This window comes from Manacus vitellinus, unplaced genomic scaffold, assembly GCF_001715985.3.
Source record: "Manacus vitellinus isolate BGI_N305 unplaced genomic scaffold, ASM171598v3 scaffold_41_pilon, whole genome shotgun sequence".
In the NCBI taxonomy this organism is placed as follows: Eukaryota; Metazoa; Chordata; class Aves; order Passeriformes; family Pipridae; genus Manacus; species Manacus vitellinus.
This window is the reverse complement of record NW_021940545.1, coordinates 1756594-1776194: the sequence shown is the minus strand read 5'-3', so window position 1 is coordinate 1776194 and position 19601 is coordinate 1756594. Positions and strand designations below refer to the sequence as shown.

Sequence of the window (19601 nt, the reverse complement as noted above, 5' to 3'; positions counted from 1 at the left end):
CCGGGATGCCCCAGAGGCGTGGGCAGCGGGTTGTGGGGGGGTGATCCCCCCATCGGAGCCTTCGTGCTCTGCTCCAGCCGGCACGGGACACTCCGCCTGCCAGGGGCTGGCACGGGCTGGCAGCGGCTGGGCCAGCCTTCCCCCACCACCCCTGGGACACCAGGGAGCCTCTTCGGGCTCCCAGCCCCGTGTCCAGGGTGCTAAAGCAGGTGGGGACACACCCGGAGGTGCTGCCGAGCAGCCCGGGGCCCCCCGAGGCTTTTCCGAGTGGAAGATGCTGCGCTGGCAGCCCCGAGGGGCTTTTTGGTGGGCTGAGCTGCTCTTCAGCTCCAAAGGGAACATGTTCCCAGGCAGAGGTGGGGTAAAACCAGGCCAGATGGGGTATAAGACCCTACAGAAACTGTAGGATATGTCTGTGCAAAGCTTGCTCTATGCGGAGAGAGGGAAAACGTGCAAACCAGCAAAATCCTGCTGCCAGGGTTAATTCATCCCTACGTCAAACCCCCTGCTCAGGGATTGCTGGGACACCTCACCAGCGTCTGCCTGACTCCCTCCACTTGATTTTGGTGACACTGGCCTGTCCCGTGAGTGACAGCCCAGGTGACATCGTGGGCAAACAAACGTCCTTGGGGAAAAAGATGCTCCTTGTCAAGAAACGGCTCCTGCCAGCGAGGCAGAAGGGCTTGGATTTCAGCTCCAGTGCCCTCAGCTAAGGAAAGGAGCAGGGCAGCACAGGAGCCTCCAGCACAGGACACCCTGCCCTGGCCCTGCCTGCTTCCCAATGCCATGAGATGCCAGCAGATTTTAAGAAAGGAGGATTCTGACTTAGAAAACGCCACTGTGGCCAAAGATTTTGTGGAAATCTGTCAATTTTGACAAAGCTTCATTAACCCCCTGCCCCCAGAAGTGAAGACAGTGCAGGCTGTAACTTTCCACCCTGGTTCTGGGAGTGGATTGCTCCGGGGTCTCCTTTCCAGCCAGGTTTCCCTTGCATTAAAACCCACCCATGTGTGATGTTTTATAGAGGAGAGCACAAAGAAAAACTCCTAAGGAAAAAGGAGCCACCTCAATATCATCAAAACCCTGTTCTCTGTAGGGGTGGAGAGGGAATTTTGTCTCCTGGGGAATTGTGCTGGATTTTGTGTCTTTTACCCCTCTGTTGAAAAGAGCGAGGGGTCTGGGCTTAAAATCTTGGTCAGCAGGACCGTGGGGGTGGTTCAGTGGCTTCTTCCTAACAAACAGTCCAGTTCATGGATTCTTCCCAGAGGAGCGTTTTTGAGTGAGATTCTTGAGCTCGTGTGCTTTTCCCAGCCAGAAAAATCTGGGATGCAAACTCGATGCAAAACCTATTGCCTCTTAAAAATGCCAGCAAGGTGACAACTTGGTGTGTTGGGAGCAGGGGTGGCCCTGCAGAGCTGGCTGGGGATTTATGCCCAGAAAAGGGGATTTATGTTGTTTAGACATTTTTGCCTTTGTGTTCAGAGCTGTTTACTGACAAACATATTGGGGGAGGTTAAAAATAAACATGGGTTGAAGATCTGGGGTCTCTATCTGAAGATGAGGGAAGCCATAGGACAAATTAAATTAGAGTGGTCCTCTCCTGAGGAGAAAAAAAATCACAGTTTGTTTTTAAGACAGAATAAGTTAATTTTCACAAGTGGTGGGGTCCTTATTGACCCCGAGGATGGCTCTGAGCTCATATTCTTCCTTTTCACACCTCCAGGTCTCTCAGTCCCAGGGCTTTATACATCCCACCCTTCTCTCCTTGCTGGTGTCGAGGTGCAGGGGGCTCCTTGCTTGGATGTTCCGCTCCAGAGGACTCCAAGCTTCAGTGCTGAAACATCTGCCACCTTTACACAGCTAGTGAAGAGCTGTGGGATCTTCTGGAAGGGAAGTGAATCCCCCCTCCATCAATCAGAGCCATTAAGCAGAAGGAAGCCCCACCGAGCGCTGCCGAATCCTGTTTGTTTGTCACAGTGGTGGGGAAAAGGCCTCGTGTGAAGTTTGCATGTTAAGGGAAGTCAAGAAATAAAAAAGCCAAAGTGCTTGAATTTTTCATGCCTCTTCCCCCCCCACACCAAAATCACTTTTATAACAAAGCATAACATAAAAAAAATGGGCAGTTGGTTCTGATAATAAAATCCATCATGAAACGAAGCCATTTATGGCAAAGCAGGAATGCTGAGGCACAGGGAACAGGAAGGGTGGCAAGACCTGTGACCTCAAGATGGCTGAGAGGAAAGAAGGGGGCTGAGGGAGGCATTTGCAGCCAGAGGAGACACCAAACACCCTGTGTGACCAAGGTGGCACCAAAGATGGGAGAAGTGCAGTGGCTCTGTCTCTACTTGGTGGAGAAAAGCAATCCAGCTTGGCTTGGGCATGGATCCAGAGGGTGGAAACAGCCAAGGGGAATCAGAGAATCCCAGAATGGTTTGGGTTGGAAGGCACCTTAAAGCTCATCCCATTCCAGCCCCCTGCTAAGGGCAGGGACACCTTCCACTAGACCAGGTTGCTCCAACCTGGCCTTGGACACTTCCAGGGATGGGGCAACTTCTCTGGGCATTTCTTCCCAATATCCAATCTAAACCTCCTCTCCATCGATTTGAAGCCATTCCCCCTTGCCCCAAATCCTACTTCAAGGAAGGGAAACACCCACACAGGAGCCTTCCCGGCTGCTCCAGCCCAGGCTGGGTTCAGGGCTGATGTGGAAGGTCCCACTGTTGAGGATCAGGTTGATGGAGCAGAAATTTTGCCAGGCTCTTGCCACTCTCTGGTTCCTTGGCCAGAGGGTGTTGTTTTGCCTTGGGCTGTACCAGAATCAGTGCTGGAGTCAGAGCCACGTGGGTCCTTCACCCAGCCCGTCACACACTTCATTTTCCTCCTAACTGTAAATACTAAACCAGGGCTATTTGTATCTTTGACATTAATTGACTTCTCAAATTAATAACTCTTCTGTGTAACCAGCAACACAATTATTGCTTTGTTGTGCTGATATCCAGCTGGAAGGAATCGTTCCTACCAGGAAACTCGATTGTACTAATTAAGCTGTACGAGCCTAACAGGAGGTGGGGCACGAGGACCTGTCCCTGGAGGTGCCTCCTCTCTTATTATCCATGGATGCTGCTGCAAAGCCAGAATGGATGGTGAGCCTGTGCACACTAAGAGCTTCCAGGCAGGAGGGATGAGCTGCTGCTGGTGGTGCTGGGATGGGGATGTACCTGGTTGCATGATGGTCTCTTCTCCCAAAGTGTGCTGACAACCTGCCTCGCTTTCCATACCCATATTTTGTCTACTTAGACCAAAAAACCTTTGTGAGCAGGGTGTTTTCCAATGTCTCAGCCCTCACACACATTCCCAAGGGCCCATGGCAGTGACTGCTCAGTGCAGAGCCATCTGCTCACCTGCAGTGATGACGGAATGTGACACAGAGAGCAGGGGAGGGCTGAGCTCGGAGACCCGCTCACCAACCCTGGGTGAGTAATCATGGAATCACAGAATGCCCTGAGCTGGAAGGGACTCACGAGGGTCATCCAGCTCTGTACAGACACCCCAGCAATCCCACCCTGTCCCTCAGAGCATTGTCCAAACCCTCCTGGAGCTCTGGCAGCCTTGGGGCTGTGCCCACTGCCCTGGGGAGCCTGGGCAGTGCCCAACCAGCCTCTGGGGGAAGAACCTTTGCCTGAGATCCAACCTGACCCTTCCCTGACACAGCTCCAGCTGTTCCCTTGGGTCCTGTCACTGCTTACAGAAAAAAGAGGAGGACCAAGGGAGGTTTGGAGCTGGGTCAGCACAGGGGGTGCAGGCAGGGATCCCCCCCTCCCACAGCTGCAAGCGACTCATTTTCTCCTCCCGCAGTTCTCAACCACTCGTGACCTGCTCTGAGCTCAGTGTGGCCACTGCAGGGGCACTGCAGACCCCGCCAGCAGTGGTGATCCCACCCACTCGAGGAGAACATCCCACTCAAGGAGAGCCTATCCCGCACGGAACCCCACACACCTCCAGCCCAGCCACTCTGCTCTGGCCCTTCCGAGCTCAGCTCCACTCTGCTGGGGATGGAGAGGCTCCCTGGGGATGGAGATCTGGGGATGGAGAGGCTCCCCGGGGATGCAGAGGCTCCCTGGGGATGCAGAGGCTCACGGTGGTCGCTTAAGGGTTACACGGAGACGGGGAGGGAGCTGCATTGTTCAAGCCATAAAAGAGCTTTCGGGAAAAAAAAAGGCAGGAATTTTCCCATAATAGACTTTTCACCATAAAAGAGCTTTCGGGAAAAAAAAAGGCAGGAATTTTCCCATAATAGACTTTTCACTCGGCGCTCGCTGCTCGTTATGTCCCCAAACAGATGGCTCTGCCAGCTCGGTGCCAGGCCTCTTAATCCACTCCAAACCCGATGAATCCCTGGCTGAGGAGTTGCTGAATGCAGCAGAACGGTGGCGAGTGGAGCCGACGTGTAACAACATCATCAAGGCATCGGGGAGCCGTCGGAGGGGGGATGCTGGGACAAGGACCGAGCCACAGCAGGGCTCTGCTGCTCTGCAGGGAGCAGGGGCTGGCTCCAGCCACTGCATCCCCCAAGCAGAGGCCGTGGGGATGAGCCACAATGAGCACCACGCACTGGGAAACACGGGGGGCAGTGGAAGGGCCACCAGGAATCACAGCCGGAGGTGCTGAGCGCTCTCGGTCACCTGGAGGCGAAGCTTTGGGGGGGGAAGGTGAGGTGCTCCCAGCAGAGGGCTGGAGTGAGGTGTGTGGGGCCATGAGGGGGGGTCACCTTACCTGTACTGGGTGACGGCGGGGTTGGCCTTGGCAGAGCAGTGGAACTTCACAGTGTTGTCCTCGAGCACCGGCTGCGGCTCCACGGACAAGTTCACCAGGGGTGGGTCTGCAAAGAGAGGGACAAGCCCTTGAGAGACCCAAAGACACGGTACAGCATCCCCCTGCCTGCTGCCTGCCAGGCTCTGAGTCTGGAAAGCAAAATTTGGCTGCAAGAAAAGCTTGGCAGGAGCGGTGAGACTCCTTGATGCTGTGATATCACAGGATCCTGGAATGGCTTGGGTTGGGAGGGACCTTAAAGCTCATCCCATTCCACCCCCTGCCATGGGCAGGGACACCACTAGCCCAGGTTGCTCCAAGCCCCATCCAACCTGGCCTTGGACACTTCCAGGGATCCAGGGGCAGCCACAGCTTCTCTGGGCAACCTGTGCCAGGGCCTCCCCACCCTCCCAGAGAACAATTCCTTCCCAATATCCCATCTAACCCTGCCCTCTGGCAGTGGGAAGCCATTTTTCAGTTGAAAGCCATCTAATGGTTGTCACACAGGCTGATGCTGTGAATGCTCTTCTCTTGGAGGATTTCAGTGAATAAGGCAGGAAGAGGAGCCACAGATGCCACTGGATGTAACAGTTCACTTCAAAAGTGTGACTGCTGGCTCTGATTCCCATTTAAGGACATAAACTCGCCTGCTTTGAGATGCTCCCATTTAATATCTCGCTGTGTAATGATGATCTTTTGTCTTTCCTCTAAGCTGAAAGTGGCATTTCTGCTCTTTCATCAGCTTAATCATCTCTGCTAAGGCCTTACTCGTGTCACAGGCCACTCCAGTCTCCCAACTGCTGCTTGGTTTCTCTCCTTTTCACATGAAAAGCATCAAAATGCTTCAGCAGCAAATAAAATTCAGGAAAGAGCCGATGAAAGCAAGATAGAAACGGGTGCAATGTTTAGATGGGAATAAGAATATCCAGACCTGTTTTAATTTTTCATGATTTCTGGGGGGGGGGTGGTGGTGTCAGACCTCCAGCTTTAAGTTTTAAACATGGGATCTCCTTTGAGGGGAAAAAGCAGAAAGAAATGGCCTTGTTGAGGGTTTTTTGGGTGCCTGAAGAACCAGTTGTCCCATGGCAGAGTGTGTTGGGGCTCATAGACCAAGTGAGGGGCTCTGCTGCCCTCGAGGTGGGATGATGCACATATCCAAAAATATATCCTAAAATAGGCCATGTGATGTTTTTGCCTCTACCTGCTGCCTCTCTCTGCTTCCTAAACATCCCAGCAACATCCTTCCCTGCTGGAAAATGGGGAAAGGCTGCAGCTGGCAGGGCAGGGGGGCAGAGAAGCTGGTTAGTACCCAGTGGCCCAGGGGGTGGTTGGGCTCCCAGAGCTGGGAGCAGGGTCAGTGCGACAGGGCCAGGGCTTGATTTCATAGAGCCACCGAATCAGGGAATCAACTGGGTTGGAAAAGACCTTTTGGAGACTCATCAGTCCAACCCTTGATCCAACCCCGCCGTGGTTCCCAGCCCATGGCACTGATGCCACATCCACTCTCATCTTAAACACCTCCAGGGACGGGGACTCCACCCCCACCCTGCCCAGCCCATTCCAATGGCTGAGCACTCTCTCTGCAAAGAATTTCTTCCTGATATCCAACCTAAACCTCCCCTGGCACAGCTGAAGACTGAGCCCTCTTGTCCTACTGCTGGTTCCTGGAAGAAGAGCCCGACCCCCCCCGGCACCCCCCTCCTGTCAGGGAGTTGCAGAGAGTCAGGAGGTCTCCCCTGAGCCTCCTCCTCTCCAGGCTGAGCCCCCCCAGCTCCCTCAGCCTCTCCTCACAGCACTTGTGCTCCAGTCCCTTCCCCAGCCTCGTTGCCCTTCTCTGGCCCTGCTCCAGCCCCTCCATGTCCTTCCTGAGCTGAGGGCCCAGAGCTGGACACAGCACTCCAGGGGTGGCCTCACCAGCGCTGAGTCCAGGCCAACAATCACTGCCCTGCTCCTGCTGCCACACTCTTCCTGAGCCAGGCCAGGATCCATTGGCCCTCTTGGCCACCTGCTGGGACACTGTGAAGCCATGGCTGTAACCAAGCCCAGGGAGCATTGCTGTGTTTAAAAAGGGATGAAAGTTTCTCTGCTGGCTTCTCCCTCCGGCAGCTTCCTCCAGCATTCCCCAGTCAGGGTCCTGCCGGAGTGACCTTCCTCTGACTGGGCATCCTGGGGCGAGAGCAGCATCCTCGGCAGCCCTGTGAGGTGTGGGATGGGTTGGGACCATCCTCGCAGCAAGGTCACCAGAAGGGGAGTCCTGGAGGTGGCCTCGGCAGTGCCGTCGGCTGGGCGGGAGGGGAGTGGGAAAGGCGGCGTTCCAGCAGCGTTCCAGCAGCATTCCAGCAGCATTCCAGCAGCATTCCAGCGCCTCCTCCTCCGCCCCGTGGTATTTACCCAGCCAGAGCCCGACTTTGTTGCGAGCAAAGCCACCTGCCTTCCTGATGGGAAATTATGACGGGGAAATTATAGGTATTTTCAATTTACCCTAATTTCATTTTAAAATGTGCAATTCAAATGACAATAAAGATGGGCGCAGTTGGGAATATAAATGAGCTTCCCTCGCATTGCAGCCCAGAGATGTATAGCGGGCTCCTAATTCATTCCCAGGCATCCTGACACTTCCCTATTGTTAGACAACAACAGCTAATCACCTTCCTTTGTTAAATATGAATCACACTTCTCTTTAGTAGCTTCCCCATTGTTTGATGGGTTAGGAGCTGTGCCTACGATTTACCGAGAAGCCTCTTTGTATTAAAATGAGCCCGGCTCCCTCTTGCACTCAAAATAATAATAATGAAAAAGATTAAAAAGACAAAAAAAAAAAAAAAGAAAAAAAAAGAGCAAAGGAAATGAATTAAAGTCTTTGATCTCGCCTTTCAAGAACGGGATCGGGCTTTCGAACGTCGCGGGTGCCGCGGACAGCGCTGGTTTGTGTGTGCCAGTGTGTTTCGGGGCATTTTAAAGGGAAAAAAGACACAAATTGTAACTCATCAGGATGTAATTCCACTCGGTTACAATTATAATTCCTGCCCGGCTTCTTGTTATTAATATGAATGATGGGATCAGACGGAGCCGGCCCAGGGGCGGCGGGAGGAGCGGCTGCGAGCGCTCGCACGCCCGGGGATGGCATCGCCCCCGGACCCGCCCCTCAGCCCGGGGGCACCTTGGCACACCCCTCATCTCCTGTGGTTTTATCTCAGCACCTCGGGAGGGACCACAGGCTGAGCTCCGTGGGCTGCAGGCACCCTCCTGGCTCTTGTACTGCCAGGTGCAAATCCCTCTCCGTGCTCCTCTCCCCTGTGGGCAAGCCCTTCCAAACCTCTTCTCTAAGGCAAAGATGCCTCTTCAGCCCTGGGCTTTCCACTCCCCAGTGGCAAGCACAAAAGGGAATCAGATACTCCAAAGCTCCAAGGATAAACCAGCGGGAGACCCTCCAACGCAGCCATGTGGCCCTCATCACCCTCCACTTTCCTTCTCCTCCTCCCACGTCCTGCAAAACCACACAGATGCAGACAAATCCCTTCTTGCCATGACAGAAAAAGGTGTAAAAATGAGCGAGTGCACATGTGTGTGCAGAGGCTTGGAGCAAATGGCTTTGGATAAGCAATAACCCCGCTCCTCCCCAGCCCGGCACGCCGGGCGTGCATTTCCACGGAGCCACTGGGCTCCTGCAGTATAAATAGTTTATGGCATATCAAACTATTAAACATGATTTTAATCCCACTTGTGATGTTCGGTGCATAACTCACAGGAGGCTGACTTTGATGTGGCTGGTGGAACGGAAATCACATTGAACAGATGTTCCAGCTGGAGCCGCTTAGTGTTTCCATTACAGACCCCGCGCTGGGGTTTTTTTCCAGTTCTTTCCCCCCACCCTCCCTTTATTTTTATACTTGGAAGGGGAGGGGTTTATGACTCAGCTATTTCATTGCTGCTAAGATGGTCAGGCATGAGATTGATGGGAGCCCAACTTTGACTTTGCACCAGCTGAAAGAGGATAATTCCTCCCACCCCATTCACACCCTCCATAAGAATAACCCCCACCCTGGCGTTTTTCTGCTGCCTGTGAGAGTTTCTGATGTTCTTTTGAGTTGCAAATGAAATAAAGCAGGAGGAGTGATTTACCAGGCTGCTGCTTCCTGGGAAGGATTATTTTTGGTTCCCTGGGATTATTTTGCAAGGCCATCTCTTTCGAACTGTGCAGCTGGGTAACGTTTCCTGTGGTGTGAGTTCAACCTACCAGTGGAGGTGGAGAGTGCAGGGTCAAGGGGATGATGAAGCAGGTTGCACCAGGCTGGGAAGAGCTCCCCAGGCAACAACTGCAGCCTGCTTTTCCTTATTCTTGCAGAAACCACTTCTTTCCCCCCCCAAGGTGCTGCTTCTCTGCTAGATGTTGGAAGAAGACCCGTGGGCAGGACCCTCTCTCATTGCCAGGGTGGTGCAGGGGAGTTCACAGCCCACCCTGCCTTCCCAGGATAATTCCCCAGGAAAAAATGAGTGGCCAAGATAATTTTTTTGCTTCAGAAAAGCACCTTTAGCTCTTTGCAAAGTCAATGCAGTTGGTTGTCTACCAAGTTGGGAGTGAAACCTACGGGACTAAAGCTGGGTTAGTAGCTACACTTAATTATTTTAGAGGTCTTTTCCAGCCTTAATGATTCCATGATACTATGACTAGATGCAGCTAGAGCTGGCTCTTGCACCTGGGTCAAAACCCATCCCACCTCAGCCTGGTTAATCCATCTTGGTACTTTTCTCTCTCTCCATCACCCATCCAGCTTTGGGAGATTGATATCCTCATTAGCCCTCATTAGGAACAACATACTTTTATTAGCTGGGTAGGATATTATTGTTGTTACATTCGCAGCATGGAGCATTTAATGGCTCAGAGTGGAAATTGGTGTTCTTTATTGGGTCTCTCTCTTTTCCAAGCAGATTCCACGGGGCTCAGGGATTCAGCTCACGTCCCCTGCCCGCACTGTACCCAGTGTAATGATGTCTCCAGCTCTGTGTTGTTTGTGTGAGTGTGAGTGTGTCTCCAGCCATTGTAACTGTTTGCTGGCTGTGAAATAACCCAGGCTATTATCTCATTTTATCTGCCCAGTTCTGTCAGGACATGCAGCCAGCAACCCAAGAGCCCGGTAATCTTCCGGCAGCCAAAGCTGCGAGTCTTAAATGGTGAATTTTCTGCTGTGCTCGAGTTTGTTCAGCCAGTTTTAATTGGACTCTGGAAAGCAGCTGGCATGTTAATATTGAACACCCTGCTCTTGCAAATTGTGGGTAAATACAGCTGCAGGAACTGGGTGTGCAAATGGAGCCCGTCTGGAGGGGGTCAGGGTGAGCCTGAGAGCAACAGCTACTGCAGAGGAGGAGGGAAGAGGCCTGTGAAATGTGAATTTTGGAGGAAAGAAGATTTTGCTCTGTGGATTTAAAGTAAAGGGTGAAGGATATGGCTCTTCAGACACACCTGTCCCCATGAGGTGGTGACTGGTGCTGCCTGTGTGTCACGGGGGTGACACTTCCCCCTGATCAGGAGTCTCACACGCCATCCCAGCAGAGAATGATACAAAAACCCTACCACTGAACTGCTTGTAAGGCTGGAAACACGTGATTTTGCACCAGAGATTTTACTGAGCCTTATCTCCACTGCTGGCTGTGCCCAGAGGTGCTGTTTGCTCACCCAGAACCTTTTGGGATCCATCTCTGCTTCAAAGATCCCCGGGGGCACAGTGGGGCCACTCAGAGCAGGGCAGCTGGTGCTGCTTTTGCAGCACCAGGGACACAAGACACAAATGTTGGGAAGCAGGATGTCCCTGTGGTAGGGGTGTTCCTGAGCCCCAGGGAGCCCAGGACATGAGATCTTCTGGCCGTGACTTCACCGTAACAACCAGTAAATCCCAGTAAAGGGAAACCCCCAATCCCAGTCTCCTGCTCCTGCCCGGGGTCGGTGCCATGTGGACAGCCCCAGGTATGGAGAGGGCTGGCAGGCTGGGGTGTCCCAGGGCCCAGAGGTAGCTCAGCTGGCTGTGAACTCACGCTGGATGTCGATGGTGACCGAGGTCTCCTTCCCGCTGGGGATGGCTTTGTTGGTGGCGCGGCACACGATGCTCTCCCCGTTCTCGATGTCGGAGGGGGCCATGAAAAGGGTGCTCATGATGCTCTCCCTCTTGCCATCACGGAGAAGTGTCTGTAAGGGGGAAAAAGGGATCAGGAAAGGCAGTTTCCTACTGGAGAGGGCCCCCTCTCCCATTCCAGGCTCCGCAGGCACAGTACGAGCTTCTCAGCCAAGCAGCTCCCTGCAATAACAATTCCTCTGGCTGGGATCTGCCAAAAGCCTTGGGGGAATAACAAAGACAAATTTCACTGCTCTTCCCTGGGAATTGGGCTCTTAACTCCCATCTGTTTCCCTCCAGCCCTGCTGTGCCTAGACCTGGGGAGCACAGCTCCAAGTGAGATACATCACCCACCATCCCAGGAAAGAGGGAGCCAGAGGCAAATGGAGTGTTGACCCTGCTGTCACCTCCTGCAGGTGAGTGCACAAAGCTACCTGGGCTCTTCCCACAGGAATGAGTGGTGCCAGCAGCATGGACTGACCCCAGCCATGGCTGCTGTGCTGTGGTCTGAACCAGCCTGTGGTAAATCATCCCCACTTGGGCTGGTGATCACTGATGGCACCTGTGGATGCCAGAGAGACAAACTCCCAAGCCTGGCACAGCAGTGGTTAACCTGGTCTGCCTGCTCAGCCTTGGCACTGTGTCTCTTCCCTGGATTCATCTGCCTTTGACTTCAGCCCTGGTGCCCTGCCATGCATCTATCAGGAGCCCAGGAGCTTGGGAGCCCTCCCTTCCCAACTCCTAATCCTCCTGCAAGTTCTTACAGTTCTTACAGACCGTGGTCACGTCACCCCATAGCCCTGCCTTTGATAAATCAAACCCCTGCAGCCCTCGCAGGCTCTCAAGATGTTGTGTGGTTTTCAGTCTTTTAATCATTCCCTGACCTCTGGCCTCTCTCTGGTTTATCAACACTCTGGATTTCGGACCCTGCCAGGCGTTTTTTTCCCTCTAAGTCTGTATTTGAAGTTTGCTCCTCGCAACGTAAGACAAGGGGTTTATTGAGTGATAAACTTGTGTGGATGTGGCACTTGGGGACGTGGGTTCGTGGTGGCCTTGGCAGTGCTGAGCTAATGGTTGGACTGGATGGGCTCTGAGGGGTTTTCCGACCTAAATGATTCTGTGATTCCCGACTAATCCTTTCCCTGGGCTCACTGTGGCACAGCCTGCATGCACACAGGTCTGTGCCTCTTGATGAGCAATTGTCACCACAGTCAGCCCAGAATCACAGGGTCATTAGGGCTGGAAAAGCCTTCTGACATCACTGAGTCCAACCATTAACCCAGCACTGACAGGTCCCTCACTAAACCATCCCCCCATCCACCACATCCACAGGTTTTTTGAGCACTTCCAGGGATGAGGACTCCACCACCACTCTGGGCAGCCTGTTCCAATGTCTGGCCACCTTTTCAGTGAAGAAATTTTCCTCAATATCCAATCTAAACCTCCACTGGCATAACTTGAGACCATTTCCCCTTGTCCTGTCCCTTGTTCCCTGGGAGCAGAGCCTGACTCCCCCTCAGCTCCCCCCTCCTGTCAGGGAGTTGCAGGGGCAGAAGGCCCCCCCTGAGCCTCCTTTTCTCCAGGCTGAGCCCCCCCAGCTCCCTCAGCAGCTCCTGGTGCTCCAGTTCCTTCCCCTCCTGGTTCTCCAGCCCCTTGTTGTCCATCTCTGGACACACAAATGCAGGATGTGCCCTGTCCTTGCTCTGCTGTCACCCCATGTGCCCCTCCCTTGTGGAACAGCCCCACTGCTGTGCTGGGGATGGGGTGAACCCCAATTCTGTGCAGAAATTCTCCCCCTATCTGGGTTTAGCCTCAAAATCCTGCAGGATCCTATAACATTCCCTGTCTGCTTCAACAGGGATCAGGGGGGTTTCAGTCAGCCCTGGCTGTTCTGTGCTGCCAGGCTGGGATTGCAGGGGGCTGCAAATGGATCAGCTGGTGGACTGGAAATTCAGGATAACAAAGAAGTTCTCCCTCAGCACAAATGGTTCCAGGCAAACAGGAACCTGAACAGGGTTTCTTTATGGTTGGCTGGAATATCTGGATCAAAGGAGAGCTGGGTTAGGTTTTGCATTTTTTGAAAAAGCAGAAAGAGGAAAATCTGGGAATTATTTTAAAGGGAGCTTAGAAAGGGAAAAGTTTCTCAGACCCCAAAAATCAAAACTTCCCGTTCAAAAAACGTCTAAATTTGGCTGTAAGTTTTTCTGAAGGCTGATTTTCTTTTTTTAATGTGGAAGGGCCTCATGGAAACCTCCGGCAAATCAGGGGGAAATGGAGGTTCAGCCTCAGAAAGGGAGGTTTTCCTGAGTCCAGGAGGAGTGAAGGTGTTTTCCTGACTCCAGGAGGAGTGGAAGATGCTCCCCTGTGCAGAACAGGGCTCCCCTCCCAGCCCATCCCTGCTGGCTGCTTAAAAAGCCATGGAAATGTCTGTGCTGTGTGTGAGGTGGAGCTGCAGCCTGGAAAGCTCTGCTTTGGAAGGTTTTTTTTTTGTTGGAAATATTTTAAAGGAGGGACATTCCTCCTTCCCTGCTCCCCACTGCCTGTGGCTCTGAAAGGGAAAGGGCTCAAAAGTTGTCTGCCCAGGGCCTGTCAGTCTGCAGTGGAGGGGAAAGGAATGAGCTACAAACAACTGCATGTCAACGGCCTGGATTTTAATTAATTCCACTTGATTTGAGAGAGGGAGAGGTCGGATCTCTCTGGCTGTAATTAGTGCTGCCTCTCTCCCCGCACGCAGGGAGATGGGGCAGTTCCCCCTCTGCTCCTCCATGGGCTGCAGGGAAGTGGCTCAGCCTCAGCAGAGGTGCTGAGGAGAAGGAGGAGGAGGCAAGGAGGGTGTTTTGGCTCCTCTGCTTTCCCAAGGAGATGGGGATGTGCTGGAATGGGGCTGGGTGGAGGCTTCACAGCAGCTTCACAGCGGCGGCAGGGGGTGAAATGTTTATTAAAGATCTCCGGGAGGTTGAGGAACGGCTCTGGCTGCTGCCTTTGAAGTTTGCTTGCATTACAAATGGCTGCAAACTGACCCATTTTAGGTCTGGGATTTTGCTCTTTAGAAATTTTCATTAGAAATGTCAAGTGTTCCCGAGTCTCTGCGCTCACCAGACATCAGGCGCCCGTAAACAGGAGAACATGTGGGGGCCCAGCTGAGTGTGCTGCTGATGCTCTTTGATGACTTCCTTTATGACCCAATAAAGCCTTTCTGTCTAAATTAAAAAATGCCAACAGCCCTGACAATTTTTCATGGCAAACTGCAGTGGGAGGAAGGGACATATGTCACTGCAACCACCTCTGGAGCTGGGTCAGGGTCTGTGGACGAAGCTTTAACATCACACCCAGGGAGGGTGGCAGGGGGAGGACTGGCCATGCCAGGGGATGACAAGGTATAAAAAAAGCCAAATTCAGAGCAGAGCTCACTTTGGTGACAGTTTGTGATTTCTCACGTGCATCCTCCTGACTGTTCTCCTCCCAGCCTCTCATTGGGAAGGATGTGGGCTGAGAGTCTGAGCTCTGCAGAGCTGAGGGTGCTGCCCCAGATGTTTTGGGGTTGTGTTGAAGCAGTGCCAGGCCTGGTACCCCTTCTGAAGCCAGGGCAGAGCACAGCCCGTGTCCCCAGCCCCATCCTGCCTCACCTTGGAGTAGGTGGCTCCATTGATGACTTCTCCCCTCCTCATCCAGATGATGGAGGCTGCTGGCTTGGCATTGTCAGCGTGGCAGGTCAGGTTCAGGGGGTCTCCTGCTCTCAGGCTGATGATGGGCCCCCCCATAATGACAGGATCATCTGGAGGAACTGCAGAGAAAGAGCCCAGATGAGACAATGTCATTTGAAGCACGAAACCAACCTCTCTGGAGTCACCTGTGGGGTCTGCGCTGCCAGGACTGGCCTGTGACCTCTCAAACCTCTGCAGATGGTTTGGATGTGGCTGTGGCAGCATCCAACCCCCTCTCATCACATCACAGCCCCTTGTCTTTTGCTGCTCATGTGAAAGCTGTGCCCCAGATTTGAACTACAGCAGCAGGAACTGGTGAAGTTTCGAGGGGACACGGGTCAGGTGCCTGGGAGCTTTGCAGGAGTGTGAGGGATCAGGTCTGTGGTAGATAAATCCACCAAGAGCTACTAAATCCTCAAAGCCCTGGCTGTCCCTGAGCTGCAAGCTGGGGGAGGATGGTGAGCACTTGAAAGCAGCATCCCTGCTTGAACTAAATATCCCTGCTTGCTGTTCCTGCTCTTGTGCTCCTCCCCAGGGATCTCTGGCTGCTGCTGGATGCAGGATACGGTGCTTGGAGGGGGTGAGGTGTGACCCCTGTTCCTCTGGCTGGAAAGGGGGAGGAAGGTGAGGGTGTTTTGAGGGAGAGGGGAAAGAAAACCTGGATTTGGATTGTTACCTACAGCACTCAGGGGAATAACTTGTTCTGGGCATCAGGGGTGTGATCTCCAGACTGGTGCCTTTGAAGAGGGCTCCCCTGGCAGCCCTTGGTCACGGAGGGATGGAGGAACCCCCGAGCACTCCCTGCTCTGCTTTGATTTCCCCATCACTCCTGCTCCTGGTCTGTGCTGCTCTCACACACAGGGGGCTGTGGGACCCCTCCCTCTGACACGGGGAGGCTCCTCAGCACCTCCCTCTGTGAAAGTAGGTCTTGCCAGGGGTGTCACAGAGACATTCTCAGCCTTCTCTGGAAGCACTGACAGCCCATGTGGGGCTGCAGGTGCAGGAGGGGGCTTTGTCCCCCCTGGGCATCTTCACTGTGCTGGGAAGCATTTCATGGCAGAGACAGGGGGAGGTGGAAACAGGGAAGCAGATGAGGGGCACTTGAGCATGGTCTCCTCTTTTGGGACTAGCCTGGCATGTCTAAGGATCCCCAGCATGGCAAGAGATGGGAAATCCAGATGGAGAGAGGGACTGGGCTTTAATCCTGCCAAGAAGACCTTTCATCTCCAGCACCCTGAGGGGTCTGCTCCAGCCAGGACCTGCTCTGGGGATGGAGAGCTCTGCACAGCTGTCAGTCCAGCTCTTCATGGAATCACAGAATTATCTAGCTTGGAAAAGATCTCTAAGATCATCGAGTCCAAAGTTAACCCAGCACTGCCAAGCCCACCACTAATCCATATCCCCAGGTGCCACATCTACATGGCTTTTAAACCCCTCCAGGGGTGGGTGGGGACTTTAGCCTGTTCCAAGCTGTGCTCTGCAGAAGTGAACCATGTGGTCTTACTGACCATCAGTGGGTGTTTCATCAGCAGACAAAAAGTTCCTGACTTAATAAGACAAATGAACTTTTACTTCTGCTCTGTGACACCCAAGTTCAACCCTCACTCCCTGGCTCTGTCACAGCATTCCCAGCCTCACACATGCAATGCACTATTCCAAGGAAACAGCAGGGAACCTCCTGGCCCACTTGTTGCCCAAAGCTGCTGTGAACCCCCACGCTGAGAGCCCTTCAGGCCCAAATCACTTCCCAAAGGTATTTAGCTCTTCCCATCCACGTCCTTTGGGAAATCAAATGCTGGTCTTGCTACAGATCCATGCAGGGCCTGTTTGGGAGCTCCTGGAGCCCCTGAGGGATTGGGAAGCCCTGAGGAATGTAAAAAACACAGTGGAAAGCCATCCCTGCTTCAGCCCCTCTTGCCCAGGCAGAACAGCTCGTGCCAGTAAAGGATTTAGGAAGAAATTTCTCAGAAGTGGGTGGCAAACCCTCCTACCTCCAGCATCCTTCCAGAGGGGATGCAGCAGGGGAATTGTGCCAATTCTCCACCAAAGTGGAGCTGGTTTTGTTCCAAGTTGGTGCTGCTCCCCCTTCCCAAGCTGAGCCACACAACATCCATACCACAGTCGGCCAAACCCTCCTCAAAATCCCTGAGTCTGTCTCTGCTCCTGAACTGCCCCTGCCTTGTAGCTGGACAAGAAACACTTAAAAACTCCTCTCTGGCTCCTCCAGGGTGTGGGAGATGGGAAGGGATCACGTTCCCTGAGGATGCCCCAGCCCAGGACTGGCGGGCAGGGCACACACACACACACACACACACACAGCCAAGAGCTGCCAGTAATGGGATTTTTCAGCTCAGTGGGTGGAACTCAAGGACTGGGGAAAAAAAAAAAAAAGCTTTTCTACACGGATCCAAAATGTACATTTTTTTTTTCTCAGGCTAAGAGAGTGGAAAAAGGAGTGAAAATCTGTGGTTTGGGTTGGTTGAAACGTCTGTCAACGAAACACGAAAATGGGAACGATTCTGCTCCGTTCTGGTGTTTTAACTATTAAGGAAGGATTCATTTTAATTTCTTTTTTTAAAACACCCTTTCATTGGATGAGTTTATACTGTTGAAAAACAAGTCTGATATTTTTCAATAGTTCTTTTCCCCTCAGTGAAGCCATTAATTGAATTTGACCTCAGCTTGTAAAGTACTGAAAATTCATCTTGTGGAGCAGGGAAAAAAACCAACCCACAGGCCCTTCTCTGAAGAACTGGAATTTATGAAGGAACTTTTATGGTGGGATGTTTGATATTCCTGACTTTTTTTCTGATGTTCTTGCAGCAACATCACCCCTGCAACACAGTCCACCTGTCCCTTAGCTGCCCATGAGGGGATGTCATGGGATAGGGGACAACATCATGCAGACAAACATGGAACCACTTGTCTGCCCAGTGACAAAAATCCTTGGTTTTTACTGTTTTGCTGCTGTTTCTCTCTACTGGAGCAGCAGCCAGATTTGGGGAGCCGTTTATGGCAATGAGGAGAGGAGGGGTCCTGGTTATGTCTTCCCAAGTAAGTGGTTATGAGTCCCAGTTCTCCACGTAGTCCTGAATTATTGATGTCTCCAGGCTCCCAGAGAGGGGATCTGACTGGGGAGGAGGGTCTGATGAAGAGGAATCAGTGATGTCTCTCTAACTCCTGCAAAATGAAGGATGGCTGTATTCCTTCCCCATTTCAACTCCAGCCTGGGAAAGGAGGAGGAGGAGGAGGAGGAGAAGGAGGAGGAGGAGGAGGAGGAGGAGGAGGAGGAGGAAGAGAAGAATGGAAGATAAAAAGGGGAGAAGAAGAAAGAAGCTGGTAGCACAGAGCCATGATCCATTATTCATCCACTGTGCTCCCAGGATTGGTTGTTATTATAAGGCACCACTACAGAATCCGGTCTCCTAATTTTTAATCACGTAGCTCTGGAAGCACCAGCCTTCCTGATTAAACCAGGGATATAAATAGGAAGTCTTGTTTGGGGTTGCAAGGGGGGTTATTCCTGACAGCCATGCAAATGGAGTTAACCCATACATGCCTGGAAAGCTTAAAATGAAGGAGGAGGGATCCAGGATGGCTCAAGCCCACAGGAACAGGGACAGAGAACTGGATGGAAACGGCCCCGAGTTGCACCAGGGAAGGTTTAGATTGGATGTCAGGAAAAATTTCTTCACTGCAAAGATGGTCAAATATTGGAATGGGCTGCCCAGGGCAGTGGTGGAGTCCCCATCCCTGGAGGGGTTCAAAAGCTGTGTGGATGTGGCACTTGGGGAACAGGGGTTGGTGGGTTAATGGTGTGACTCGATGGTCCCGGAGGGCTTTTCCAACCTCAGTGATTCTGTGACATGGAGCTGTTTAAGGAATGGGAGTCCAGACAGATAATCCCCAAATGGACGTGTTTTAGAGACCTTCAGGGGTGGGCAGTGAGACAGAAGGTTTCAGCACTTCAGCTGGAGAACTTGTCCCTCCCTTCACTGCAGACAAAACTTTCCAAACAAACGATGTCAAGGTGCTCCCCACCAAACCCCTCCTTTTCTGTCAAAACACAGGAACTGATGAATATTTTTAAACCAGTCTTGGACAGGTATTAATCCATTCTCCATAGCTGTGGGCTGCCTGGATGGGCAGGGACAGCTTGGGGTCTGCTCCTTGCCCTTTGGAAAAGTCCATCTTACAGCACATCAGCATAAAGAAACTCAATTAAACGATGGTGCTCCTGGGCTGTGCATTCAGCAACTTTTTAAATGAGCTGTTAGAGGTTTTCCTGCACTCTGTCTCACCCTGCATGACTTCCCTGATTAATCAGTGAGCCCACACGGAATTCTCAGTGCTGGACTGACACCCCAGGCTAACACTGGCTCTGAGTAAGGAATGACATGGACGCCTTTAAATGCTCCCGGCAGCTGGACAATGATGTGGAAGGCAAACAGAACCTCAATTATTAAAAATATTTACTGAGATAACAGGATCCTCCAGCAGCCAGGTCCTGGAAGTGAAGGGAGCAAAAAGCCCTCCAGCCACCAGTACATTTTCCCTAATTAAGGCTGTTTTTCTGTTGTTGTTCTGGCTGGTACCTCCTCGCTGCCGGGTTTGTGGAACCAGCCTCCTCCTCTGGGCACCAACCTCTTCAACCCCAAACACTCCCTGATGGGGAAGGGCCACCCAGCAGCTGGGCTGGAGAGGCAGGTGCTGAGGGGCCCCTGAGGATTGCCCTGAGCCAAACACCTGCCAGGAATGTTCAGCTGGGGTTAGACCCAGCACAAGTGTCCCCAGAGGAAGGAGATCCCTTGGATAAGGCACTGCTCAACTTCAGGGCTTCCCTTCCCCACGGGGTCTGTGCCACTCAGGGCTCTGGGCTCATCTCACGTGGGTGTTAAATAAATCACAGTGACCAGAGGATGCTCTTGGGGATCACAAACACTGGAAGGTGCTTCCTGGCCCCAAGGCTAAAAGACTAAGT

General features: G+C 52.7%; 1 protein-coding gene across 1 annotated transcript in view; it reads right to left on the bottom strand.

The window, feature by feature from the left end:
* KIRREL3 (kirre like nephrin family adhesion molecule 3) overlaps positions 1 to 19601 on the bottom strand; it is a 359934-nt gene that overhangs the window by 41020 nt on the left and 299313 nt on the right. The window contains exons 5-7 of the mRNA XM_029962045.1: positions 14543 to 14700; positions 10840 to 10990; positions 4774 to 4879 (exon numbers count right to left, since the gene is read on the bottom strand). Of these exons, the coding sequence (XP_029817905.1) occupies positions 4774 to 4879; positions 10840 to 10990; positions 14543 to 14700 (415 nt within the window). The remainder of the gene's footprint in view (positions 1 to 4773; positions 4880 to 10839; positions 10991 to 14542; positions 14701 to 19601) is intronic.